The sequence below is a fragment of the Kogia breviceps genome, chromosome 5 (assembly GCF_026419965.1).
Source record: "Kogia breviceps isolate mKogBre1 chromosome 5, mKogBre1 haplotype 1, whole genome shotgun sequence".
NCBI lineage: Eukaryota > Metazoa > Chordata > Mammalia > Artiodactyla > Physeteridae > Kogia > Kogia breviceps.
In genome coordinates this window covers 68,402,690-68,430,592 of record NC_081314.1, presented here as the reverse complement: position 1 = coordinate 68,430,592, position 27,903 = coordinate 68,402,690, and the positions used below count along the sequence as shown (strand labels likewise).

The window sequence follows — 27,903 nt, the reverse complement described above, 5'->3', positions numbered from 1 at the left end:
GTACATTGGCTCTGTCTAGATAAACACTTGGCATGGTACTAAAACTGATAGGAATTCAACAAATTTTATCAGGCAAGTACACTGAGCCAACAGGGGCAATGCATTCCATAACACGTTCCTAAGAGAATGTGAAACAATTCTCCATTTGTTCCAGAGGGCAGTTGTTTTCAAATTAGTAAAGCTTACTGCAAATGGAAAAAAAAAACAAACTAACAGGCCACCTATTTGTTTTTCTTATTTATGTATCCTTAATTTATTTCTCCAAGCAGAAGACAAAATACCAAAACAGACAAGTGCTGGCTAAAATTATTCACCTGAAACATCACTGCTAAAAGGTCCTCTCCATTCCTACATTCCCACAAAGCTTGTCCACCTAATCCTCCTTAGTACTGTGTGGCTCACCTTCTGAGGGGAGGGAAAGGTGCAGACTGTGTGACCAGTTAGGTAATAACAATAGTTACCAAGTGGTGAGTGCACTTACCCTTGGTAGTAGGCACAGTGCCAAGAACTTGACTTACAATATCTCATTTAATCCATACAACAACCTGGTGAGATGTGTAGTTTTATCATCTTCATTCTACAGTGGAGAAAACGAAGAGTTAGAGAACTTAAATGTTTTGGTTAAGGCCACTCAACTAGTGAGTAGAAGACATGGGATTTGAACCCAGGTCAGTGGACCACTGGTAGGGAGTCTTGGCATTCATTAGGTCTGAGGTGTGACATAGAAATCCATATACGATATTTTTAAAGTTCCCCCAGTGATTCTGATGTACTGATTACTTGGAGAGCATTGCTAGAATTTACTTTCTACAAGGAATGGGGTCAGGCGCAGAGAATGTTATGAGTATAATTTCTCAAACTTATATGAAAAAACTGATAAACTTACATGAGAGATGCTGTCACTTCATAAACAATGCTAAATGACTAGTGAATTTTGCCTATGCTTTGGATGAAAATGTATTCTTAAGTTGTTTCTGTATTTCTTCATCTATTTTTCAGCTCTTCGGACCATCATCACAAGCCTGAGTAAGTGTTGCAAGTACTTCTACCAGAGAGAGAATTAAATTACCATGTAGCTATGGAGTACAAATTTAGTTACTTCCAAATCTGAGGTGGATGGATTCTGGCCTAGTTCTCTATTTAAAGCTTTTTCATCTATTTTTCCTTGAAGAAGAAGAAGAAGAATGAGAAGGAGAAGAAGGGGAGGAGGAAGAGGGAGGGGAGGGGGAGGGAAGGGGGATGGGAGGGGGAGGGGAGGGGGAGAAAGGGGAGGGGGAGGAGGAAGAAGAAGGAAGAACAAAGAGAGAGATGGGAAAAAATAAAGATATATAGTACCATTTTAAAAGTTGCCTTTAATCTGAAGCATATTTTTACAAATATAGGTACTTGATTAGACTTAAAATGCTCTTAATAAAACCTGAAGACTGCCCTCTGAGAAATAAGTGTGTAAATAAACACAAAAAGTAGTTTTGTATATACAGGTCAACAGAAGACTAACTGGATTTGTTTCATTCACAAAAACAAGAGGGGAAAATATCTCAAATCACACTTGATTTCAACACACCAAGCCAAACGGCTAATAAACCGCCCACAATGAATGAAACTATTTTGAACTCATCGTTCTGCACATACATAATATCAAGATACGCATAAAATTGTGTAAGCAGAAATGTACCTGACCTTTTATTGAAAAGGGGAGGAGTCACAAATCCTGAAAGGGTTGGGACCCGCCTGCAGTCTCTTGGGAGCTTCCTGTTGTCACCACACCTCTGGCTTAGTTATCTGAGCTCTCTCTGAGGGAAAAGTCTAAGACTGTGGGAAGGAAATCATTCTTCTTGTGAATGCGACACACACTGTCTCCAGTTTCCATATGCTGAGATTATACTTCATCATCAGTTTGATGCGCTTGGTGAGATCAGGTTGGTCATTTATTGCATGGTTTTCTTAATTATTTAAAAAATATTTAGTATAACTGTCATTTTATCATCCCAGTTCCTTCACTGGACTTTTTAAGTTTCACACAGCGATTTTTCAGGAAAGAAGATATGGATTAAATGAAGTTTTGAATTCTGAAAAAACTTTATTTTTCCTCAGTGTAAAAGAAACTATTATTCCTTTGAATTAACCTGTTCTTCTGATGTACAAAACTTAAATATGCTGAAAAATCTAGTATTTTTTCTTTCATAGTTCATTTTTCTGTGCCGTTCCACTTCTATGAAATAAGATCATTTATTTTCTGAGAATTTAAAATTTTATTTTACTATAATATCTAATACAGAGAGGACAGGTTTTTACAGCTTTCATGCATCGTGTTTCTTTAAATTATTTTTATTTAAAAAACCATGATTTTATATGTGTAAACCTCTTGGAATGGTGCCTGGCATATTGATTACTTAAAGTTGTTAATCATAATGAGGAAATAAAAATTAAAACTAATGTACACAGCAAGGTAATAAAAATAATATGAAATGCTTTTTTTTTTTTTTAAAGAAAAGCTCAACACTTCTCAGCTTTTTAGGAATCCAGTACTTTTTCACATAGTTTATTGTAATGAAGACTGGTACAATTTTTCTGAAGGGAAGTATGTTATATATTAGGACCCATAAAAATGTTCATGCCCTTTGAAACTAGTAAAACCATTGCTAGGAATTTGTTCTAAAGAAATATCTTGCAAAAGATAAACAAAGAACCTATATACAAAGAATGATTCTAACTCTTATTTATAATAAGTTAAAACTAGATACAGCAGAAATGTTCCTACATACAGGAATGGATCAAGTACAGTGTAACAACTTTTAAAAATATGTAGCCTTTAAAATAATTCTGAACTATGCAGAAATGTGCAAACATGTTTATAACATAATGCAAAGTCAAAAAATCAGAACTCAGTTTTGTAGATAAACTAAGATTACACCTATGCAAAAATCACGTGTGTATGCCTGTAAATAAAGTTTAGAAGGGAAATGGAAAATTAATATAGTTGTATTAGGATTTCCGGCTTATAAATAACTTTTTCTTAATTTGTGCTTTTGAAGTTGATTTAATAGTAAGTTAAAATTAAACTAGTGATGATATTTTAAATTGAGTATTCAACGTTTTAAAAATGTGTGTATTATCACTTAAAAAAATTTTTTTAAGGGAGGGAGACGCAAGAGGGAAGAGATATGGGAACATATGTATATATATAACTGATTCACTTTGTTGTAAAGCGGAAACTGACACACCATTGTAAAGCAATTATATTACAATAAAGATGTTTAAAAAAAAGGTTTTTTTTGGTCACGAGGCATGGGGGATCCCCGGCCCCTGAGGGGACCAGGGATCGAACCCTTGTCCCCTGCAGTGGAAGCACGGAGTCTTAACTACTGGACTGCCAGGGAAGTCCCTAAAATTTTAAAAAAGAAAATAAATTTAGAGATAGCTTAAGGGGAGTGGGAACTAACCTTAACACAAAAACCTGATGGTAATTTGTGAGTACTTTCTTCCAGTCTCCCATTATATATCTCACTTTACAAAGCTGGAACTTAATTTTTTGTGACCCGCCTTTTTAAAAAAAATGTATTTTAAAATTAATTTAAAAATTTGAAGTATAGTTGATTTACAATGATTCAGGTGTACAGCAAAGTGATTGAGTTCATATATATATATATACATATATATGTGTATATATATATGTATATATATATATTCTTTTTCAGATTCTTTTCCATTGTAGGTTATTACAAGATACTGAATATAGTTCCCTGTGCTATACAATAGATCCTTGTTTATCTATTTTATATATAGTAGTGTGTATCAGTTAATCTCAAATTCCCAATTTATCCCTCCCCAACCTTTCCCATGGTAACCATTGACCTGCCTTTTTACTTAATGTTATCTCATCAGTAAAGTCGTGTTTTAAGTCATTCCATAGACCCACTGCTGCATGATAGAATCTAAGCAGATAGATATACATCACAATAAACTTCCATAGCTAGAAAGAAAAAATATAAAAAACATAATTATAGCTGTAAGCTAAATCCGTACTTCTCAGTATCTGCAAAACCGTGAACTGAGAACTTTCTTGGGTGAGGGTGTTGAATAATATGCAGAAATTATCGATCACAAATACATTGACTTTTTTTGTTTTTCCCTTCCTTGGCTTGCAGTCCAAAAATTAGCAAGTGATTAAGATGTGACTCTGAAATCCCAAGAATACAAGTCACTTACTTTCAGAGATTTTAATTTTGTTGTTCTAACCTTTGTGAAATCATGATAGGAACGTTTGCCGTACTCTTACTAGTGTACAAAGCAATGGCTAGCAAACTCTAGTGTGCCCTGGAATCATTTGGGAAATTTGCTAAAAATGCAGAGACTCTCTCTCCAGAGATACAAACTCTGGGTCTGGGGTGAGGTCCTGGAATCTGCATTTCAAACAAACTCGCAAGGTTTTTCAGTTTGTAGGTGGTTCAAGGAACACAGGCTGATAAGTATTCTTCTAAATTAAGGCTGCTTGTCATACGTATTTTATTTATTTATTTAAATTTTATTTATTTATTTTCGGCTGCGTTGGGTCTTCGTTGCTGCGTGCGGGCTTTCTCTAGTTGCAGCAAGCGGGGGCTATTCTTCGTTGCAGTGTGTGGGCTTCTCATTGCGGTGGCTTCCCTTGTTGCGGAGCACGGGCTCTAGGCGTGCGGGCTTCAGTAGTTGTGGCACGCGGGCTCAGTAGCTGTGGCTTGTGGGCTCTAGAGTGCAGGCTCAGTAGTTGTGGTGCGCGGGCTTAGTTGCTCTGAGGCTTGAACTGGTGTCCCCTGCATTGGCAGGTGAATTCTTAACCACTGCATCACCAGGGTAGTCCCTGTCATAAGTATTTTTAAAAGTTACTCTGCCATCGATATTTTGTCCTGTGGCAACTTATATAAAACTAGGTAGATATTTTCCTAGAGAAAATAGCTCAGTGTCAAAATTAGAGAGAGAATTGTTTCCTCGGATATTGGAAGCTCTCTTCAGATTGATTTATAACTCTGTGTGTGTGTGTGTGTGACTCATCCTTCTCCAACACAGAGGAGACAAAGGTGAGTGAGGGAGTGGAGTGTGAATGTGCATATTTATGCACATGATTAAGAGGTGAGAGTGAGGAAATCAGGCATCTCATTTGTTTTCTGGGTTATATCCTAAAGAAATACAAGCTGGTGGTTAAAAGCAAAGATGTCCTTCCAACCAAGAGGGCATTTGGCTCATACGCTTCTTGCCTGTCTCTGCCTTGGGTAAAAGAGAAACAAAGATATTCCAGCAGTTTTGGCTCTGGCCAACTGTGAACCTGTCACAATCTGGCTCAGGATGGATTTTTAGTGCCAAATTCAGTGTGGTTCTCTGCATTAAAAAAATAAACTTTTCAGATTAAAAAAAAAATCAGTAGAATTTCATTGTAGGGACATGTCACCTCCCCCTTCTCCTTCTCTCTTCAAAGTAGGAGTCTAGCTCATTTTCTAATCTCTCCAAGTCAAAGTTTCTGGGCTAAAGAGATGTTTATTTCCGAGACTTTTGCAATTTCCTGCAGAACAGTGTTTTCAGGCAAGCCTAAGAGTGTGCTCAAACGTGGGTTTCTGGAAAGCTCCTAACTCCATCAGTTAACATGTGGTGAGCTGTGTGTCCTGGACACTGACTTGCATCCACCACTCAGCAGGCAAAATACTCAACAGTGTATCCCTTAATCTAGGTCTGAATCTCAGTAAATATATTCAGGCTGCATCAAGTCAATATACCTGTCTGTGGACCTCTGTTCTAAAGAAGTTATTCATACACATTTGCGTCATGTTTGGAGGTGGGGAGAATGAAAGCTTGAGCCCGCCTCGGAGTCCAAAACTTGACATGAAAGAAGTGTGAGTCAGGGCCCCACCTGTTTTACTTCCTGACTGGATACCAGGCAGCAAGATGAAATTAGGTGGAATTTCACCGCTGTCACTGGGGGTTGGAGATTAGTAGACTAAACTTCACCAGCCATGGGTCTGACAGAAACTGATACTTTCATTTTTAATAAACGGACTCGGCCATATTGAGAGGTTTTCCTCATTGACTCTCATAGAATCTCAGAACCATCTCTCTTCTTGCCCCACTCACAATTGCTTCATTGGTGGCTTACTTCTATCTACAATTCCATCTTCTCTCTTCACAGACACCTCTTTGGATATGAATGAGGAGTTCCCTCTTTCTGCAGGAGTTTTCCCCCAATCAGAGTTGTGGGAGCTGAAATCAGTTCCTCCAAAGGCAGGTAGAAGCTAAAAAGCCAGAACTGAGCATGACTCTGAGATAGCATGGGCAGCTTTATTTAGCTGCAGGGCAGTGTGTCTTGCGAATACAGAGCCAAAGGATCCCTTGGAAGTTTCATCAGAAAGGAAGGAGGTTGTCAGTGATCAGTCTGAGGAAATCACACTTTTCTATCCAACTGGGACTCATTAAAATAAGTCAGTCTAAGGAAACAAATGCCTCCCTGTTTTCTTGGTTGTAGCCTAAAGAAACAGCTAGTGGATAAGAGCTAGGGATAATCTTTCCAACCAAGAGGGCATTTTGTCTAACCAACCCAATTTTATGTGGTAAAGGTAAAACAAAATAACAGCTATATTAATCCTTAAGTCTGAGAATAAGGGTGATTTGTTTTGCACAGGAACAGCTACAATCCCCTCCCTCACAGCCAATAGATTTACCAGAGTGGGTGGCGGAGGGGCAGGGGTGCTTTATTTAGCCTGCAGTGGTAGAAAATGAAGGTCTATCAACCTCAGTTTCCAAGGGGAAAGAAAAAAATTGGAAAACTGGGAGCCTGATTTGACTACGACAGAAAAAGGGAAACTTCAGCCCAGTCACCTCCAAAAGATTTTTCGTCCTTTTTTTTTCACTCTTTCCATGAAAGCATGAAATTACAAGAGCCATTTGTAAGAAACAGTTTTATTGAGATATAATACACATACCATACAATTCACCCACTTAAAGTGTTTTTTAATATATTCACAGATATGTGCAACTGTCACCAATTTTAGAACACATTTATGACTCCAAAAAGGAACCCAGTAACCTTTGACTATTGTACCCCATCTCTCCATCTCCTCCCATCCCCCAGCCCTAAGCAACCACTAATCTACTTTCTGTCTCTATAGATTTCCCTATTCTGGACATTTCATATGAATAGAGTCATATAATATGTGGTCTTTTGTGACTGGCATCTTTCATTTATTGTATTGTTTTCAAGACTCATCCTTACTGTAGCATGTGGAACCATGTTTGTTAACTAACAGGTATTTAATAGCAAAAAAACCCTGCTTGATATAAAGGTGAGAAAACACCTATCTGACCAACATTCTAATTACAAGAGTAAAGTATGGTTATTTTCAGGTCTTTTAATTAAAATTTAAGAAAAAGGAAATTTCTTGATATATTAATTTTTTTAGATTAGGTTGTCTTTGGTTCATAAGAAAGTCCTGGAAATTTGTTTTCTTAAGTAGATGCAAGAGGCATCCTTTCAAATAAGTTAGTTTTCAGATCTTAGAATTTCATTTCTAAAAGGAATGCTAGAGTTAGCTAAATGGCTAAGGAATGAGGAACCAACATCTCATTTTAATATGAGAAAACTGATGACCCAAATAGATTGTTTTACCTTGTTAATGACACAGACAGAAACAAACACAGTTCTTTGGCCAGGGAGAAGCACTGTCACCTGTATACTGGCTAATAAAGCTTCCCTTTTCCAAATCCTTCGTTGGATTAAGGAAACTAAAATGTTGGAAGGGGGACTTCCCTGGTGGCACAGCGGTTAAGAATCCACCTGCCAATGCAGGGAACATGGGTTCAGGCCCTGGTCCAGGAAGATCCCACATGCCACAGAGCAATTAAGCCCGTGTGCCACAACTACTGAGCCTGCGCTCTAGAGCCCATGAGCCACAACTACTGAAGCCCACGTGCCTAGAGCCCATGCTTCGCAACAAGAGAAGTCACCACAATGAGAAGCCCGAAGCCCGTGCACTGCAGCAGAGTAATCCCCTGCTCTCTGCAACTAGAGAAAGTCCACGCGCAGCAACAAAGACCCAACACAACCAAAAAAAAAATGATGGAAGGAAGGAATTTATTGAGCACTTATTTTATATCAAATCCCACACTGTGATTTACTTATTTTATTTAGTCTTCATAACAACCCCATAAGATCGATACTATTAACCCAATTTATTATCAACATCATCATCAATTACTAGTTTTTTGGCATCTATTATGCATCATGTAATGCTTTAGATACTTCACAGGCATTTTCTCTCATTCTCACATCAGTCCTGACGGCAGGGCTGGGATTACAGTGAGGCGAGTGAGGCACTCACTAGGTGCAAAATTTAAGGGTGGAAGGGACACCAAAGTAGTCATCAAAATCAGTAATATTTATGATTTTTTTTTTTTTTTTTTTTTTTTGCGGTATGCGGGCCTCTCACTGTTGTGGCCTCTCCCGTTGCAGAGCACAGGCTCCGGATGCACAGGCTCAGCGGCCATGGCTCACGGGCCTAGCTGCTCTGCGGCATGTGGGATCTTCCCGGACCGGGGCACGAACCCGCGTCCCCTGCATCGGCAGGCGGACTCTCAACCACTGTGCCACCAGGGAAGCCCATTTATGACTTTTTAATGCAATAAAAATATTTTATTTTTGTGATATTTTAATGCAACATTTAAGTGATATTTTAATATATAAATAATATTTTACTATCATTTAATGTTTAATGCAAACAATAATCTGCATATCATTAATAATGCATATTATAATGCATAGATGATATTTTAATGCAATATTTTTAAGAGATCAAAAATCAATGCAAATATATGATGAACAAAATGTCAAAAATTTTAATAAGATATACTATTGATTGTTTTACAAGTCTGTGTTATTGTACAACAGGAAAAATCATCTCCACTTGGCTGGAATTCCTGGGTCCATGACAACTCACTTCGTTGCTAGGTGGTTTATAAGGGTTGACAATGGTGTATGAACAGATTAAATAATGAAGGTCTATTTTTCACTTGTTTCAAAATATGGGAGGATATTTTGATAAATATATATTTATGTAAATATGTATATTTATATGGTGTGGTTTTTCTTTTGCCTTGGGCTCAATATGGCTCTGCAAAGCACTGCCTGACAGATTGGCACTATTATGATCATTTTACACATGCAAAACTGAGACCTAGAGAGGCTGGGTAATTAATTACCAGAGGTCACATAGCTAGTAGGCAGTAGAATTGAACCACAAACCTAGGTCTGTCTCCAAAACCCAAGCTCTTTCCAAAATTGTGTTGTGTTTTTGTTTATGACATTAGACCAGGGTTGGCAAACTTCTTCTGTAGAGAGCCGGATAGTAAATATTTTCAGCTTTGTGGACCAGTGGTCACTGTTAAACTACTCATCTTTGCCTTATAGTAGGAAAAGCGCTATAGGCAATACGCTAATGAGCATGGCTGGATTTGGCCTGTGGGCAGTCATGCATTGCATTATAAGAAAATATCTCAGGCAAAAATATGTTATATCTGAAGATGCTATAGCCAGATTTCCCTGACATCCTACTTGAATATGTTTCTTTTAATTTAACAGAGGGAAGACAGTAAATGATAATCAGGCCTGCCCTACATAGGGGTCTGAATTCATCACTGGATGGCAGACATCACCCATCCAATTGTAATTTTCCAGTTGTCAACAGGAAACAGCATTTCAGAGGGATTGAATTTCAAAGTAGTCTGAAGAAGAAAGGCAGAGTTTCTCCTGTTTCAAATAAACTCTAGTAGAAGAGGTTAAGGATTAGAAACCAGTTTAACACGTTCTGTGGTTCTTGATTGGGCTGTTAATACTACCTCTAAGCAAACTTGACTTTGTAACAAAACAACAAAATAACCAACAAGAGGTTTGCTTTCTGAAGGCATACATAGTAGTTAATCATTTTAGTAATACCAACATAAAGTAAAATGTAAAGAACTATATTTACGAGGGTGAAGCAATTTAACAAATTTGCTACTCACATATATCTAGTCCTTGCATGTTCTCCAAATTGCCTGAGAATTTCAGGCCCAAGACAAGACAAGTTCCTAAGCTTGGTGCTGAGGACGCAATACTAGACTAAAAACAATACAGTGCTTGCCCTCAGAGGAGCTTAAACTAACTTGTAGCATGGTCCAAAATAAGATAAATGTAATGTTTTCTTTTTAAAATGTTATTAATTCTGAGAGGAAAAGGGTTAATAACCTGAGGCAATTTTAAACAAAGAACATTGGAAGTGGAGTGTATGACCCATTGTTGTTTGCATATGATTTTCCAGGCCTTGTCACCTGCAGATATATTTTTACATAGTTTCAGTCATAATGCATGTGTCATTTCATACTTCATTTATTTTATAAACATTACATCATACACTCCTTGTAGTATTTATATGGCTCATTCTTTTTTTTTCTTTTTGTGGTACGTGGGCCTCTCACTGTTGTGGCCTCTCCCATTGCGGAGCACAGGCTCCAGACGCGCAGGCTCAGCGGCCATGGCGCACGGGCCCAGGAGCTCCGCGGCATGAACCCGTGTCCCCTGCATTGGCAGACGGACTCTCAACCACTGCGCCACCAGGGAAGCCCTATATGGCTCATTCTGAATGGCTGAATAATATGTTAACAGGTTGAGATTCATTTATTCAGGAAACATTTATTGAAGCCAACTCTGAGCCAGGTCCTGTTCTTGGCACTGGGAACATAAGAATGGATAAATGGACAAATAGATCAGACATCTTGGAGCTTCTGTGCTAGTGGGGGAAGTTATTTCAGAAAAGGAAAGAATGCTTCAAGTTTGTGGTAGGAAAAAGACAAGTAACATTTAAGGGGAAAAGTTCTCTGGAGTGGAATTCAACACAAGAAGGAAGTAGGAAAGCATATTATTTAAAGCCAGGCCATCATTTAGGCCAAGGAATTCATTTACAGATAAGAATAAACTTAGCAACTATATTACCCACTAACTGCTTTTTTTTTAATTGAAGAAAAAAGAAAAGAGTCAACTTTAATTATAACTAACCAAACTGCATCCAGGAATGTCTCCAAACAATCAAACAAAAGAAAAATGATAAAACTGTCCTACTGAAGAAACCAAGAGTTTCTACCAGCCCCAGAGCTTCTGAGGGTTAAGCCAAGAGCAGCTCATTCCTGAGGCTGGTTCTGTCCCCCACTCAAGTTTCTCATCCCATGAGCAGAGTTGGGGATGGGTGAAGGACCATCCACTAGCCCATCTTGAAAAGACAACAAGAGCCCAGGGGTGAATGGAGAAGGCTAGGAAAAGGACTCACTGTGAGCAATAATCTCGTATATTATAGAACTAAAACTACATAGCCAGGGAAATATGGGCCCAGAAGATAATTTTTATATACACTTCATCTTTATTCATAGTAGTTCATGTTCTGTAAAGGCACTACAAGCACTGAAGTAGCAGTTACTGAAGCATTGCTCTTAGAGGGAATATAGGGTTAGGTTCCTGTGAGCCTCTGCTTATGACATTTTAGTTGACTGATCAATATATAATCTTATTTTATGTGTGTTTCTGTTTAAAGATACCTTATTTAATATATATTGTTTTTGTTTTGTTTTTTTAAATATTTATTTATTTATTTATTCATTTATCTACTTAATTTATTTATTTTGGTTGTTCCGGGTCTTAGTTGTGGCTCACGGGATCTTTGCTGCAGCATGCGGGCCCTTAGTTGTGGCATGCGAACTCTTAGTTGCGGCATGCATGCAGGATCTTGTTCCCTGACCAGGGATCAAACCAGAGCCCCCTGCATTGGGAGCATGGAGTCCTACCCACTGGACCACCAGGAAAGTCCCAATACATAGTGTTGATTTGCTAACATTGAACTCATGGCCAGCACTATAACTCATACCTGAACAAAGCTTATCTCACACTCACATTTTCTCTGTAAGGTACATCACAGCCTTCATGAGTTTAGAAATGCCAGCCAGCACTTGAGGACTATGTCTGGGGGATTTTGAACAGTGAAATCACCAAGAAAATGCGCAACAAGCAAAAAACATGGCAGTAAGAGGCCAGGTAAAGGACATTTGCTATGAGAGCTGAAACAAGAAGGCAGAGTGTCGCCGTGTTTGACCTCAGCTGAGAGTGATGTGTGGGGCAACTCAGATTTTTGCCACTCAGCACCTAGCCATGAATAACTGCAAAAGCCCCTCAAGTATTGATTTTGGGGGTTACAAATACATTTGGGTTTTATTTTAGTTCTAAGGTAGAGTGTTTATTGCTGTGCTTTATCACAGATATTCTGCATTCTTCTTTTAATGTATTAAATATTATGTAATTTTTTTATTTATTAAAAATAAGAAAGGTTTGGCCTTCAAGGGCTCCCAGTCTGCTGCTGAGGTCTGAGTGGCAATCACACTCCTCTTCCATCTGGGTTTCAACCAATTGAGAAATTGACCCAGGGCTAAAAGTATCGGCTTTATTGTTGGCATAGTTGGATTTGAGAAAAGTGGAGGTCAAATCAGTTTTCTCCTCCTAATGCAAACCAGAGATCCCCTGCTGACCTCTCCCCAAGTGGCAGGGTGTACCTGCCACCAGAGAGGAAGAGGAGGGAGAGAAACCACAGAAGGCAAAAGGAGAGAGGGGGCGGCCCTCCTTCCTGGGGAGTGGAGTGGATGTCCCTTGGATGAGGCTCACCCAAACTACCGGGATGCCGAGCAGGGGTGACAAATTCTTGTTTGGGGGTGTTACAAATAAATTTTAATGAGTAGGTGAATTCACAAGTATGAAATTCACGAATAAAGAGGATTGACTGTATTTTGACAGTGTTTGTGTGAGTGTGTGTGTATGTATGTGTTCTGAAGAAGAGGTGAAGGAGGATAAACAATACAGGAGGCAATACAAGTGCAGTGACTTTCTTGTCTTTCTTGGCAGGGAATGAGGAACTAGAAGAGATACAGTAAATAGAATAGAAGCTCTCTGTGATTGATACACTAGGAAATAGAGGCTTAAATTTTATTTTTAAACTAAAAAAGGAATCACCAGATGAACTAAAAGTAATTTTATAACTAATAAAAATCAGGAGGTAGAGGAGAGAAGTATTGAGTGTGCCAATGCCCTCATCATTTATAACAGAGGGTCATTAGATACTGTCTCAAGTTACTAAAGCAAGGACTAGAGCAGAATAAGGAAAGACAACTGTTCTGACAAAGGTCAGCAGCAGGACACATGGCAGAAGTTAAAAATATGCCCTACAACAGTCTGAAATACAGTTTCCAGGTGCCCAAAACTCCTTTCCAGGAGTTTACGTTGGAGGATAAATAAATCTGAATAAATATTGCTAAGTCTGGAGCACTTCTGCATGTAGTCTATTTCTGACCTACAGGATACACATTGACATCCCATGAAATAGAGATTTAAGTGTTTCATATAAAGTTATAAAGGTCAATGCCAGAAAAAATTAAAGCGGGCTATAAACATCCCAGTATGAGAAAGAAAATATAAACAGAATAAAACAAAGAAAAGAGAGACAGGGCAATCCGCATAGCAAAAGCAATGGCCTTTTCCAGAGCACAATGCTGTTATAAAAATAACTAAGAAAGGGGGCTTCCCTGGTGGTGCAGTGGTTGGGGGTCCGCCTGCCGATGTAGGGGACGCGGGTTTGTGCCCGGGTCCAGGAAGATGCCACATGCCTCAGAGCGGCTGGGCCCGTGAGCCGTGGCCACTGGGCCTGCGCGTCCGGAGCCTGTGCTCTGTGGTGGGAGGGGCCACGGCAGTGAGAGGCCCGCGTAGCGAAAAAAACAAAACACAAAACAAAACAAAAAACTAAGACATTTACAAACACTTGAAGTCACATTGGTTCTTTCAAATGAAAAATAAAAATCCATTTGTTCTGTTCTCTTGCCTTTCTGTAACTGTCAATTTTAAGGGCTTCTAGTAAGGACTCAGCAAGCCAAAAAGATCGGTTGAACCATTCCATAGTCATTAAAGTTGGCAGTTTCTGCCGAAAAATAGCTCTGGCCCCAAACTTCAGGATGCATCTCTGAGCCTTCCAAGTACTCAGACACATGGTTTATGACACATTGACATAATATTGCTGAATTGGCTCAAAATGAACAAACCCTAGTAATTAAGCAGTCCCCCTCTTTGGAAAGGGATCTCTGTCTTTTCCAGTACGACCTCATTCATAATTAATCTCCGCTGCATAAATTTCTTGGGCAGGTAGGTAGCAAGTGAAAGATGAAATAATTTTCCCAGGCCACCTTGTGAGTCAGTCACACAACCAGGAACAAGACCCAGTTTTACTGATGGCCAAGACCTAGAGGCTCAGCCCTACCCTGTGACTCTTCCTGTCCAATAAAATGACTAATTGAACAGTCAATTATTTACTCTGGGACTTGCTCTACAAGCACCAGATAAGTTTCAGTCCGTGTTCACCTGGGGCAAGTGATCTACAGGAAGAGAAAAATGAAAGGGGCCAACAGATGGAGAAAACATTTACATAGCTGAATAAGTCCTGGGCATCTAATGCACAGCATGGTGACTATAGTTAACAATACTGTATTGTATATTTGAAATTTGCTAAGGCAGTAGATCTTAAATGTTCTCCTCTCACACACATAGACATACACACACACACACACACACACACACAAGTTAACTATGTGAGGTGAATGTGTTAACTAACCTTGTTGTAATCATTTCTTAATATATATATAAAATCATCACATTGTACACCGTAAACTTACACAATTTATTTGTCAATTATATCTCAATAAAGCTGGGGAGAAAAAGACAGTATTTACATTGTGAGCATGCTTTACTGCACAATCTACTGGACAGTACAGAGTAAAAGGAGGAATGTATGACTTTGGGGCTCAATTTTTAGCCACATCTTTTCTAGGGTGAGGCATTTCAAAGCCTCCTTAATTTCTAACCTTCTATTTGAGCTTCTTTTGCTCATTCTATTTTGGAAGTTCACTCACTCCTAAGTACCAGAGCCTTTGCAAGAAGTTTCAAGTAAAAGTATCCATGAATGGACCCAGGTTGTGAAGGAAAGGCAGAGCCCCCAGGATGAAGGCCACTCTGAGGCTCAGAATAAGGGAGGAGTGATTCCTGGGTGTGCAAGTGCAGATTCACTGAGAATAGGGGCCCAGGGCAAATGGTCCCTAAATTCTTATTGGAAGAAGTCAGAACAGATGTTTCCCAAGGCACTCTTGTCTTTTTTTGGGCCAGTTGCAAGTCAACTGTCTTCCCAGTCTGTTCCCTCTCCTGAAGAATGGTCATGGTTAGGGCCTTGCCCCCTCTCCTGAAAATCCTAAAAGGCCATTTCCAGCTTGGAGCTAGGGATTGTCTGCTGCTCCAGTTCACCTCATACTTGGCTGTTCTCGCTCAATCAAGCAGGATGTGTGTGTGTGTGGGGGGGGGTGGTGTCACAATAATAGTAATAATAATAATTATTATTAAAAAAATAGTCCTCTCAATCATCATATTATTGTGTCTGGATACCAATGTCGATCAGAGGTTTACTTTTTTTTTTTCATTTATTTTTAGCTGCGTTGGGTCTTCCTTGCTGCACACATACTTTCTCTAGTTGTGGTGAGCGGAAGCTATTCTTTGTTGCAGTGGGCAGGCTTCTCACTGTGGTGGCTTCTCTTGTTGCGGAGCATGGGCTCTAGGCGTGCAAGCTTCTGTGGTTGCAGCACACGGGCTCTAGAGCGCAGGTTCAGTAGTTGTGGCCCGTGGGCTTAGCTGCTCTGCAGCATGTGGGATCTCCCTGGACCAGGGCTCGAACCTGTGTCCCTTGCATTGGCAGGCGGATTCTTAACCACTGCACCACCAAGGAAGCCTTAGTCTCCTTTAATGTAGAACATTTCTGGTCTTTCTTTGTCATTTATGACATTTACTTTTTTTTTTTTTTAAGAATACAGGTTCTTTTTTTAAAATAGAATATTCCTCATTTTATGTTTGTCTGATTTTTCCTCATGGTTAGATTCCAGCTATGCATTCCCTACTAGAACACTTCACAGGTGAAGCTGTGTCCTTCCCAGTGCATTACAGCTATAGGCACATGATATCCATCTGTTCCTCATTGGTGATGTCAAGTTTGATAACCTTGTCAAGGTATTGTTCACTTTCTCAATCTTACAGTTACTATTTCTTCCCTAATCTCTAATGAGCAATCTGTGGGAGACACTTTATTTTTTTAAAATATTTATTTATTTATTTATTTTGGTTGTGCTGGGTCTTAGTTGCAGCATGTGGGATCTTTAGTTGTCGCGTGAGGACTTCCTAGTTGTGGTATGCGTGTGGGATCTAGTTCCCCGACAAGGGAACGAACCTGGGCCCCCTGCATTGGGAGCAGGGAGTTTTACCCACTGAACCACCAGGGAAGTCCCTGTGGGAGACACTTTAAAACCGTACAAATACCATGCTCCTCCTCAAGATCCACATCCCCACCCCAACCTCAGTTTAGCATCCATTGATGATTCTTGCCTAACCAATCTTTGTTATGATGGTTGCAAAATGATGAATTTCAACTCCAGCATGCATTCCACATTTATCAGTTTGCATTCAGCATTATATTGAAGAGTCCTCCTCTCTTCTCCATTTAGGTATTGTTTCTTTGTTTATTTATGTATTTATTTGTTATGGAATCATGGATTCCTGGTTTTCAAAGGCCTATCATTTATTACTCTCCTTAATTATTTTGTCCTCAAGTTATCCCAAATCTGGCCAGCAGAAGCCCCTTCAAGCTGGTTCCTGTGTCCCTATAACATGTTTTTAAACACTCTCTTACTTTCTGCCATAAAACATTCTCTTACTTTCAGCTCATCTTAAGCTGTTCCCATTACATCCCCAGCCTTTCCATTCTTAGAGCCTGGTCAGCAGGACATATGCTTGAAGGTGGTGCTTGAGCAAAGAAGGAGAGAGAGAGAGAGAGAGCCCAAGAAAGGCCACCATGGTTAACAGTTTCAGATGCTTCTGAAAGGTGCAGGGCAAGGCACATCATGTTCTCTACCACCGTCCCAGGTGGGTGCTATAGACAAGGAAGGAGATGCTTGGACCCCACAGATTCTGTTATTGAGTCCTCTACCATATGCTGGGCCCTGTGAGGGATACACAAGATTATAAGACACCATTTCAAGGAGACTGTGGTCTAGTGGGATAGACACATATGTACAGAAATACCCATAATACATCCCTGAAAATGCTGTCAGTGTGGCACATAAAGGGGTTTGGGGAGTTCTGGGTTGAAAGACAGACAGTAATTATGGCTGGGACAGTCGGAGAAGGCTTCGTTGAGGTGACTTTTGGGTTAGACCTTGAAAGAGGGTAGGATTTGGAAAAATGGTTTTATTAGTGAAAAAGAAGTTACTACTTATGAACTCTGAATCAGGTCTGACTTTGCAACTTCATTCAACTAGATTCAGCCTCTTGCTAGGTGCCGTGAGGCACAAAGAAAGAACTCCAAAGAGTGTAGGACAGCACTTTTGCTTGATGCCCACCTAAGGAAAGAACTGTCACAATGCCATCTAATTTTTATTTTCAGACACAGATGAAACATGTCCTTCATTTACCAAACTGAGTTTTCACAGTGCAGTGGTTGGAACGGGACTAAATGTGAAGCTGATGCTCTACACAAGGAGAAACCCGACCTGCGCAGAAGCCATCAACTCCACAGTTTTGGGGAACTTGAACGTGACCAAGAAAACCATCTTCGCTGTCCATGGATTCAGGCCGACAGGCTCTACTCCAGTTTGGATGGAGGACTTAGTAGAGGGTTTGCTCTCTGTAGATGACATGAATGTGGTTGTTGTTGATTGGAATCAAGGAGCTACAACTGTAATATACAACCATGCCTCTAGAAAGACCAGAAAAGTAGCAATAGTCTTGAAGGAATTTATCGACCAAATGCTGGTAAGGGAGAATTCTCTTAGATGATTCAGGGCCAAATTGAGACTGGCTCATTATCTGGATATTTAAAGCCAAGAGATAACTACAGTGACCAGAAAGACTATTGCAATGTTTTGCAAATCTGAATAAGCCCCAGCGAAGGTGAAGGGACGGGCCCGAGGCAACGCCCATGCGCGTGGTTGTGCAGGTTGTGCACTGCACAGGGCACCCATCTAAGAGAGCACCGTTGTCATTGTAGACATTGTAGATTTATATATCTATTATGATAATGTTCTAGTGAATGACAGCAAAGTGTCCTGAGGAAGGGGCAGCTTTTTCTAACTCACATAAAGGTGTCTAATGGGTATGAGAGGTTCTGTCTAGGGGTTTCCTGGCTTCAATGCCTAGAGTTTCCTCAATTTCTATAGCTCTTCCTTTTCTTAGAAATGCCAAAAGTTTAGTGACCAGATTATCCAAAACCAAAACTGATACACATGGTCTGATGAACGATTTGTGTGTATGATTTATGTTTTCAGAAGACTTACAAAGATGAAATAAATCTTAAATTTAATTTAATTTAATCTATCTCATGAACTGTCCTTTTTATGAAAAAAAAAGTGACTTGACATCAGGACACTTCAGAGAGTCACATCTGGTGGCCACTGTGGCCAGGGGTGACATAAATTTTACATGAGCTTCCTACTTAAGCCACAGACTTTGGGAAAGTGAATATTAAAATGACTCATGACTGGCTGGCCCAGGACTATGGTCAGTGTGCCCCGCCCCTTTCTTTCCTTCCTTCCCTTTCCATGGTGACTTCATTAACTGAGCCAGCATGGACATAAAGGAGTTCATCAAAATGTTTGGTTGCCCTTCTCAGATGGGAAGGTTGTAAGGATGTCTCAGCTTGTTTTCTAGCAGAAGCATGAATGGAGACACCACAGCATAAAGGTGAAGGCATAAGTGTGGAGTTGGACAGACAGGTTTGAATTCTGCCCTGTGCCCTCCCTGCCTGACCTTTTGGGCAGATGACTTCAACCCTGGGCTCAGTCTCCTCATCTGTATAATCAAAGGAATAGCATTTAGTTTGTCGGGGTGTTGTGATATTTCAATAAGATAATGGATATAAGGTGCCTAGAAATGTTTCTCCAAAGTCAACAGTTAGGAAATTTCTCCAGATGTTGTCAACTCCTTGGCCCCTCATAATTTATAATGATGGACCTCTTGAAATTGCAGGCAAAAGGAGCTTCTCTGGATGACATTTACGTGATTGGAGTAAGTCTAGGAGCCCACGTAGCTGGGTTTGTTGGAAAGATGTACCATGGCCAGCTGGGAAGAATTACAGGTAAGGCTTCCTGTGAATGGGCACAGGGTAACCAGACTGCTCAGGGCGTTCCCTGGGGGAGCATATGATGCAGGCAATCCTAGTCCTTGGGTTCAAAGGCAGCTCTTCCAATTACTTAACCTCTCTGAGCAAATGTCCTCTTGGGCAAAGGGAAGACCATAGTAGTAATTGACCTTAGCAATATTAATTTTATTATTTAATAAAATAGGTGCAAAGCACTTCGTAAATTGTATATGCCATAGGAAAGATTGGTGGTGACTTTATTTCTCTTATGGCTAGAAAAACAGCTACATCCCATGGGGATTTTGCCCCAAGCAGATAGCCTTCTTCCTTTCATTTAATCCAAGATAGTTTGAACTATACACCTAATATATCCCCAGGCATAGCTGGAGCCTCATGATAGGAAAATGAGATGGGATTACTTGTCTGGAGTTTACTCTGTGAATATCGGCTTTCAGGCCAAAGCTGAATAAAAACCCTCAGAAACAATAGCAGGTGAAACTCCAAACAAAGATTCCATTGCTGGGTTCATTTGCCTAGTGTTCTGTAACTTTCCATAGATACAGATGAAGGGCTGATGGAGGCTTTCTCTTTCAGAGACTCAAGGCTTCCATACCTTTCCCAGAATCGATCCTTGCATTGAGATAGCCATTCCAAATCTAGGAAATCTGGAAGGTAGATGTGAACAGAGGGAGGGAGGGGAGAGGTAAATGATTCAAACCAACTACATTTGGGAGGTAACCTTTTAGAGCCACAGGTCTGAATGTGCTACTTAATTTGACATGTGGCCCTGGGCATGTCCCCACCACCACCCCCTGCCCTAAATCTCTCTGTCACTCTTACATACACACACACACACACACACACACACACACACACACACACACACACACACACACACACACACACACACACTGGCCGGTGTCTCTTCTAACCCTGGTACTTGAGGTCACATTCTTTTTCCTGGCTATTTTTTTTCTCACTTTCACCCCAAAGGCCAAGGTTGCCCTTATCTTATTTACTTGCTTTCCTAGGGAAGCAAAGCTCTTTTTCAATTTTTAAAAATTATTACTATAATGTTTTAGAAAGCAGTATGTATTTACTTTTTAAAAATTCATTTTCCCTTATGGGTACAAAGGACAGATGGCTCAAATGTGCTTGTTTTCCTTGTCTATTGGGAACTTCTCCTCTGGGAGCTGGGACTTTTCCCAGTGGTGTGTTTAGAAGCTGATCAGCTCTCAAAAAAAAAAAAAAGATTTATAGCATTTGCTGATTTCCACGATGTAAATGCTCCCACTGTGGCTGATTTCAAGCTACTGACCTGACATCACTGACCACACAGTTTGGGAAGAGATAAGAAAAATGTGCTCCCCAGTGCTGGTGCTGGGGGGCTCTAGCCCACCACTGCCTTATTCTATCTACCCCCTAATTTTGCTCCTCAGCCTCCCAGTGAAATTGTTCCCACGGCTACTTTGGATGGGAATGCAGTGTAACCTGGCCTCTGATCCTGGAAATTCCCTGAGCCAACCTCCCTTTCACCCTGGGCCCACGTGGCCCTGCTCTGTGACCTGGACTCAGCCAACGGTCTGCAGCTCAATTTTCTGTCTCCTCTGACGAACCCATGTTCTCCCAACTCCTCATCCTCTCTGAGCCCCAAGGTCAATCTCACCTGTTACTGAGAGCTATTTCAGGGGTAAAGCATTTCCCTTCTTCACTCACCTTCCACTGCCCTGCCAGAGTGGGATCACTGGATTGAGAGGTGGGAATTTGGCCTGTTACCCAAGGCCATAATTCACTCCCAACTCCCAAGAACTGGGTGATTCTGCTTGTTAATTATCTAGACCAGAATGGCTGCTTCATCTCTTCCATTTCCCTTTTCTTCTTCTGCTCTTCCTTCTCCTTTTGCTCTCCAGGCACATCTCCTGGTATTACTTTTCATTAATTTCTTCAACAGAAGATGGCAGAAATGAATGGGTTTAAAAACATTTCAAGTACCTACATCGCTTGATAATACATTAAATTTGATTCTTGCAAAAATCACCTTGGGGTGCTGGATACAAAGCCGACTTGCTGAATTGGAATCTCTGGGCTTCGGGTCCAGGAGTCTGTACCTCCCTTATTATTATTATTTTTTCGGCCATGCTGCGGGGCATGTGGGATCTTAGTTCCCCAACCAGGGATCAAACCCATGCCCCCTGTACTGGAAGCGTGGAGTCCTAACCACTGGAGCACCAGGGAATTCCTGGCGGTCTGTACTTTTAACCAGAAGATGCAGGTGGTCTGAACACCATACTTTAAGAAATGACCACAAAGCTGTGTTGTCCAATATAGTAGCCACAAGCCGCATGTGCCACTGAGCACCTGAAATGTTGTTAATGCAAATCGAGATGTGCTGTAAATGCAAAACACACACTGGAATTTGAAGACTAGGTACAAAAGAAGGGTACTAAAAATTTTCAAATTTTTTTTATTGACTACATGTTGAAATAATTTTCTGCTATACTGGGTTAAATAAAATGTATTATTAAAGTCAATTTTTCTTGTTTCTTTTTACTTTTTAAAGTGGTTGCTAGAAAATTTTAAATTATATATGTGGCTCACATTATATTTCTATTGGACAGCACTGCCTTGGAGAGTTAGTTCATGGTGACCTTGGGAATGGGAGTAAGAGGCCCCTGAAAACGCATGCAAAATGTTTGATGGCTGTCCTGGGGAGAGGTCCAGAGCTTTTATCGAATTCTCAAAATGGTTAATCTTGTAATCAAAGCCAGGGATCACTAGCTAGACACTTTTCTGGCGATCACAGAGCAACAAGAGCTCCATTTTGTCATTTTTGTTTCTATTCTATAATAATTTCAATATTCTGGATTCAGACCCCAGAGTGCTTTGGTAAGTCTTCTGAAGTAGCAATTAATTCTACCTCTATTTTTCAGATAAGGAAACTGAGGTTCAGAGAAGTAAAGTAACTTGCTTAAGATCACACAGCTGGTTAATGCTAGGTTTAGGGTTTCATGTCACATCCATCTGACTCCAATGGTCTCTGCTCACACAAAATATGCAGCTTTTTTTAGGGCAGTTTGTGATTTTTGGCTGACAGTTTAAGCTGATCTTTTGCTATGACTTATCTCTAAGGAGATCATATGTCCAAGTTTACTGTGACAGTCATTTGTGTCTTCTGCCCTGGCATAATTATTAATAGCAGCCTTATCACTTTCAAAATTGCCCTGGTTTGGATTTTATATGGTAAGCCAATATATCTGCTGTGGATCTGGAGGTTGCTATAAACTGAGGCTCTCACTGTTCATTTTTTCAGACTGGAAATGGTGCTGTTTCATGTGAGGAGGGGGAGGCTTCCACAGCAAGGTCTTTCCAAGGTTATGAGTTTCTCATTCTGTGCAGAGAATATCCTGTGGAATTGGGTACCTGGGTGTTGATCCACCTCCTCCCCACATCAGTTTCAGTTGGGAGCAGACAGAAGAGAAAGAAAAGCTGGGGGGTGGGGTGGGTAGGGGAAACAGAGGGAGATAAAATAAGGAGGCAGATAAAGACGTGCCTCAAGGAAGCAAGGGTGTTGGCCAGGGAGAAATGGAGAGATTGGGGCTAGAACTCGGACTGCTGAGGCAAAGATGCTATCTCTTGGATTTTATACCACGGAGTGGGGGCGGGGGGTATAGGGGATGTCATTTAAAATGATCTTCATAGATTAAAAACTCGGAGACATCCCTTGAAACCTTTTTCACTCCAGGTAAGTTAGCAAGGTCTTTGGGATCTTCTGGTGTTTTGTTTTTAGTTTGTGGTTACATCATCATAGGAGCTGCTCTCTTGGTTTTTTTTTTTTTTTGCGGTATGCGGGCCTCTCACTGTTGTGGCCTCTCGCGCAGCGGAGCACAGGCTCCGGACGCGCAGGCTAAGTGGCCATGGCTCACGGGCCCAGCAGCCCCGCGGCACGTGGGATCCTCCCAGACCCGGGCACGAACTCCCAACCACTGCGCCACCAGGGAAGCCCTGCTCTCTTGTTTTTGCAGATGTTTCATAATAATGGTGAAGAATGTCCAGCTAACAGACCAAGAGCAAGAAATCAGTTCAGGCATTTATGGGGTGGGTTAATTCTGCAGGAACTGGCACCCACTTAATTTCCCTCTTTCATACCTAGTCTAATACCTGGCCTGACCAGTGAGTCTCACACTTTCCCACTCAGTTTGCCAAACCCAGTTCAATGAAACCAAAAGCTTAACAGAGAGAGGTGGTTGCATTGCGAGGCTGTGGTTGCATTGTGAGGCTGTGGCCCTGGCTAAGACACTTGACCTCCCTGAACCTCAGTTCATTCATCTGTAAAATGAGAATGACAATAGCTTCCTTTCCTCCTTTGTGATGTGGACCAGGTGAGCTGGTACATGTGAATAAAAATGGAAACAATAAAGGAGTTTTTTTAAATAACAAGAAAGAAAAGTTGAGTGAAGTTTCTGGATTATTTAAACTGAGATAAAGATAAGTACAGTGTCTGCTTTTTATATGTACCCTTAGATACTTTTTTCCTGAGGAACCAGTTTATCCCTGTCCCTGGTCCCCACATGTCTGTGCACTCCCTGCCGTGGAGCCCTGCACAAGGTATAGAACACCTCCAGATGGAGTCTGGATGAGTTCTCAGGGGGCGCTGTGAGGGTAACCACCTTTAGCGTGGGAAAAGACTATACAGGGCTGTGGAAAGGAGCCGGACACAGCAGGATGGGAATGTGAGTGCTTGCCCACTCGAGGATGCCCCACAGCCTGTGAGCCATCTTCGTGGGGAGGGATCCAAAGCCCGGCTGCAGGTGACTCATGGCGTGGGGCTGCCAAGCCGACTCTGTTTTCCTTCCAGGTCTGGACCCTGCAGGCCCTTTATTCAATGGGAGACCTCCAGAGGACAGATTAGATCCTGGTGACGCACAGTTCGTTGACGTGATCCATTCTGACATTGATGGTAACATTCCTTATGGGTCAGTGACCACCCACACCCTCAACCCCAGACTCCCAAAGAGTCTCCCCCTAGGGGGATCGTCATGCAGGGGTGGATCGGGTTCCTCTAGATTCCCTCTTTTCCTACCGGGCAAGTTTCCAAATCCACAAGAATACTGAAGGGAAGCTGCTTTAATGCAGGCACCCAGGATCTCCTGATGGAGTAGAGGTACGTTTCCCATTATCTCCTATTATTTTAAAAGTGATCATCTTGACCGGTCAAGGACAGGCTGATTTGCACACCATGTGGACAAATGTTTCCTTAAGTACAACTGAGTTTGGATGCATGATTCCCTGTTTTTGTTGGTTCTTTGTCATTACTTCCTTAAGCTGAAAGATACGTTTAAGTGTTGTATCTCTCCACACAGAGCATTTCTGAACCACCTATAGGTCTCTAGCTCTCTGTGGATCTTCCTGGCTATTTCTATGTTTCATGGTGTTGATTTCATTTCTGGGATTGGGTACATGGCTTGGGGGTTGGGCTGATGTTACAGATGGGTCTTTATATCCAGATGTCTGGGAGAAGAGCTAGAGTAGGAACTTGGGGGAAGGCTGAGGGGACAGACCATAGCGGACATTTAACAGTACATCTCCTTTGTGATACAACCACCTGAAACACCCTTGACTGCCTATTGTGGGCACTCTGGTGTGGTATTCAGCAATTGTTTGCCTTAGAAGAAGTGTCTCTGTGAAATAGCTGTGTTCTTACCATGCAGTTTGCAAAGTATTACCTTATGTAGGTGCAGTACCTCAATGCTATTTTAATGCCTGATGGCATAGAGTAATTTATTTTTTTGTTCTTGGATAGGGCAAATTTTGAAGGAAAAATATAAGCTTTGCAGTCAAGGCAGAGGTGGACTCAAATCTCAGGTTTGGTTCTTTCTGGTGGTATCATGTTTGGTCCATAAGTCCTCCAAGCCGTAGAATCTTCATCTGTAACTTACTTCATCTGAATTTACCAATGGCTAGTTTTCAGACATTGTGAAAATTAGAAGAAATCTGTGTAAAACCCCTAGTGTCACACCCCCAGACACATGTATTTTCCTGAACATATAATAGCTATTATCATTATTGCAATGATATACTATATATGTGTGTATACATATATATACATACATACATATGTATAATCTTTTTTTTTTTGGCCACACTATACAGCATGTGGGATCTTAGTTCCCTGACCAGGGATTGAACCAATGCTCCCTGCAGTGGAAGCACAGAGTCTTAACCATTGGACCACCAGGGAAGTCCCTGTATAGTCTTTTAATCAAGCATTTTACTGATTACTTTGGAGTTACAAGGTTAAAGAGAATAAGCAATTATTAAATCTATAATTTTCTAGGTCCCCATTTTCTAGAAGAGTTTCCAACCTTTTAACCATCCTAGATCCCCAAATTTTAAAGGTTTCTCCTACTAAGTAAAGGTTCATTTTTTCCTGTTTCTTATTCATTAAAGACTTACACAAATGTAATTAGAGGCTCAGGAAGCACCTAGCAATGAGTGTTCCAGCCAAATATAAACATGAAACATGTCATTTTATCAGCCATGCAGTGAATGAGAGACCAAACTCTCTCACATTTTCAGAAATATGGGAAATAAATTCTGTTACCAGCTTCATGGTTTCCTACTTAGAAATCACTGCTTTCTAACTAACTATCTGGCTAACTTTGGACAAAATATTTAAATAGGTTTAACGACAACAACAGCAGCAAAGACAAGAATGAGACAATCTCTGCCTATATCCTAAACAGGCAAATGAGCTATGAGATGGGAAAAGTTCAAAGCAGTATAAAAGCATAGCATATTGTCTTTTAGCACTGGGCTACAGGGAACCATTAGGAAACATAGACTTCTACCCAAATGGAGGATTGGATCAACCTGGTTGCCCCCAAACAATATTTGGAGGTAAGTGTAGATACTTTATATTTTGTAAAATAGTGGTTTAAAAAAGGCATATTTAAAAAATCTGATATTATTCTATGTGAAAGCGTTTTTAATCATATACACACTACCAAATGTAAATTAGATAGCTAGTGGGAAGCTACAGCATAGCACAGGGAGTTCACCTCTGTGCTTTGTGACCACCTAGAGGGGTGGGATAGGGAGGGTGGGAGGGAGGGTGACAAAAGAGGGAAGAGTTATGGGAACATATGTATATGTATAACTGATTCACTTTGTTGTAAAGGAGAAACTAACACACTATTGTAAAACAGTTATACTCAAATAAAGATGTTAAAAAAAAAAAGATTAAAAAAAAAAAAAACAACAAATTTCCTGAGAAGATAGAGGTGGTATAAATATAAATTAAACATTATTACTCAAATATACTATTTAAAAAAATAACCATATGATTAAAAGCGATTTTGAATTATTTCTTTCTCTTGAAAAGGTGTGTCTTTGGCCTAGAAATTACACATTTGGAAATCTCTCCTAGAGAAATAATGGAAAATGTAGACAAAAATCAGAGTGAAGATATTCAACATGGCATTGTTTATAACAGTTAAATTTTTAGAAATAATCTAAATGTCCAACATAGGAAAATTATTAAATAGTATGGTGCATCCTACACAAAGGAATGTAATTCTTAAAAACCATATTGTCAGATTAATGAAAATGCTTACAATATGATGTTAAGTGAAAAATACACAAATTATACAGTATAATCCCAATTTTTTTAAAATGTATATTTGTACATGTGTAAGTGTAGAAAAAAACACTAAACATAAGTGTTCCAAATAATTATTAGTGGTGATCTCTGAATGTTGGATTTCTAGGTAATTTTTGCATCATAATTTGCTGTTATTTTTTATTTTCTAAATGAGCATGCATTAGTTTTATAACGAGAAAAAACTCACAAAACAAAAATGGGTAGTTGGAGGGCAACATTAAAGTGTGGTGCGGGACAGAATTTAAAAAACGCACCCTGGGCTTGCTTCCCTGGTGGTGCAGTGGTTAAGAATCCGCCTGCCAATGCAGGGGACACGGGTTCGAGCCTTGGTCCGGGAAGATCCCACATGCTGCAGAGCAACTAAGTCTGTGAGCCACAACTACTGAGCCCGTGTATCACAACTACTGAGCCCACGTGCCACAACTGCTTAAGTCTGTGCGCCTAGAGCCCAGGCTCCGCAACAAGAGAAGCCACTGCAATGAGAAGCCTGCGCACCGCAACAAAGAGTAGCCCCCACTCGCCCAAACTAGAGAAGGCCTGTGCGCAGCAACAAAAACACAACGCAGCCAAAAATTTAAAAAAACCCCAAAACAACCTCCACCAAGTGCTCTGAATCTGTATTTCACCATTGTTAGAGAAAATTAAACAATCATGGAAATAATTCTAGAAAAAGATGATCTTGTTACAAAATGGTAGCTGTATATGGCTCCATGGGAATGATGTAGTGTTTGAAAATGATCCAGATGAAATGGCATAAGTAGGGCCAATCGTATTGTACCATAAACGGGGTGTATTCAAATCCCATCCTGTGTGCTGTAATGTAACTACATCCATGAGCAGCCAAAGATAATGTGCTTTGCTTACAAAGGACATCCTCTGTAATATTATTAACTTCACTGTTTCTGCAAATGGAAGTTCCAGGAACAATAATTAAATGTCGACTTGTCAGATTTTACTCCAGTCCGGCTTGGACTCCTCTTCTCCTCTCTTGCCCAGTTTATT

The 27,903-nt window shown here is 40.5% G+C and overlaps 1 protein-coding gene across 1 annotated transcript in view; it reads left to right on the top strand.

Moving 5' to 3' along the window:
- Window positions 1–1,744: 1,744 nt before the first annotated feature.
- Window positions 1,745–27,903, top strand: part of LIPH (lipase H) — a 47,102-nt gene continuing 20,943 nt past the window's right edge. Inside the window, exons 1-5 of the mRNA XM_059063736.2 lie at window positions 1,745–1,919; window positions 17,550–17,917; window positions 19,130–19,238; window positions 24,097–24,198; window positions 26,049–26,138. Of these exons, the coding sequence (XP_058919719.1) occupies window positions 1,871–1,919; window positions 17,550–17,917; window positions 19,130–19,238; window positions 24,097–24,198; window positions 26,049–26,138 (718 nt within the window). The 5' untranslated portion in view covers window positions 1,745–1,870. The remainder of the gene's footprint in view (window positions 1,920–17,549; window positions 17,918–19,129; window positions 19,239–24,096; window positions 24,199–26,048; window positions 26,139–27,903) is intronic.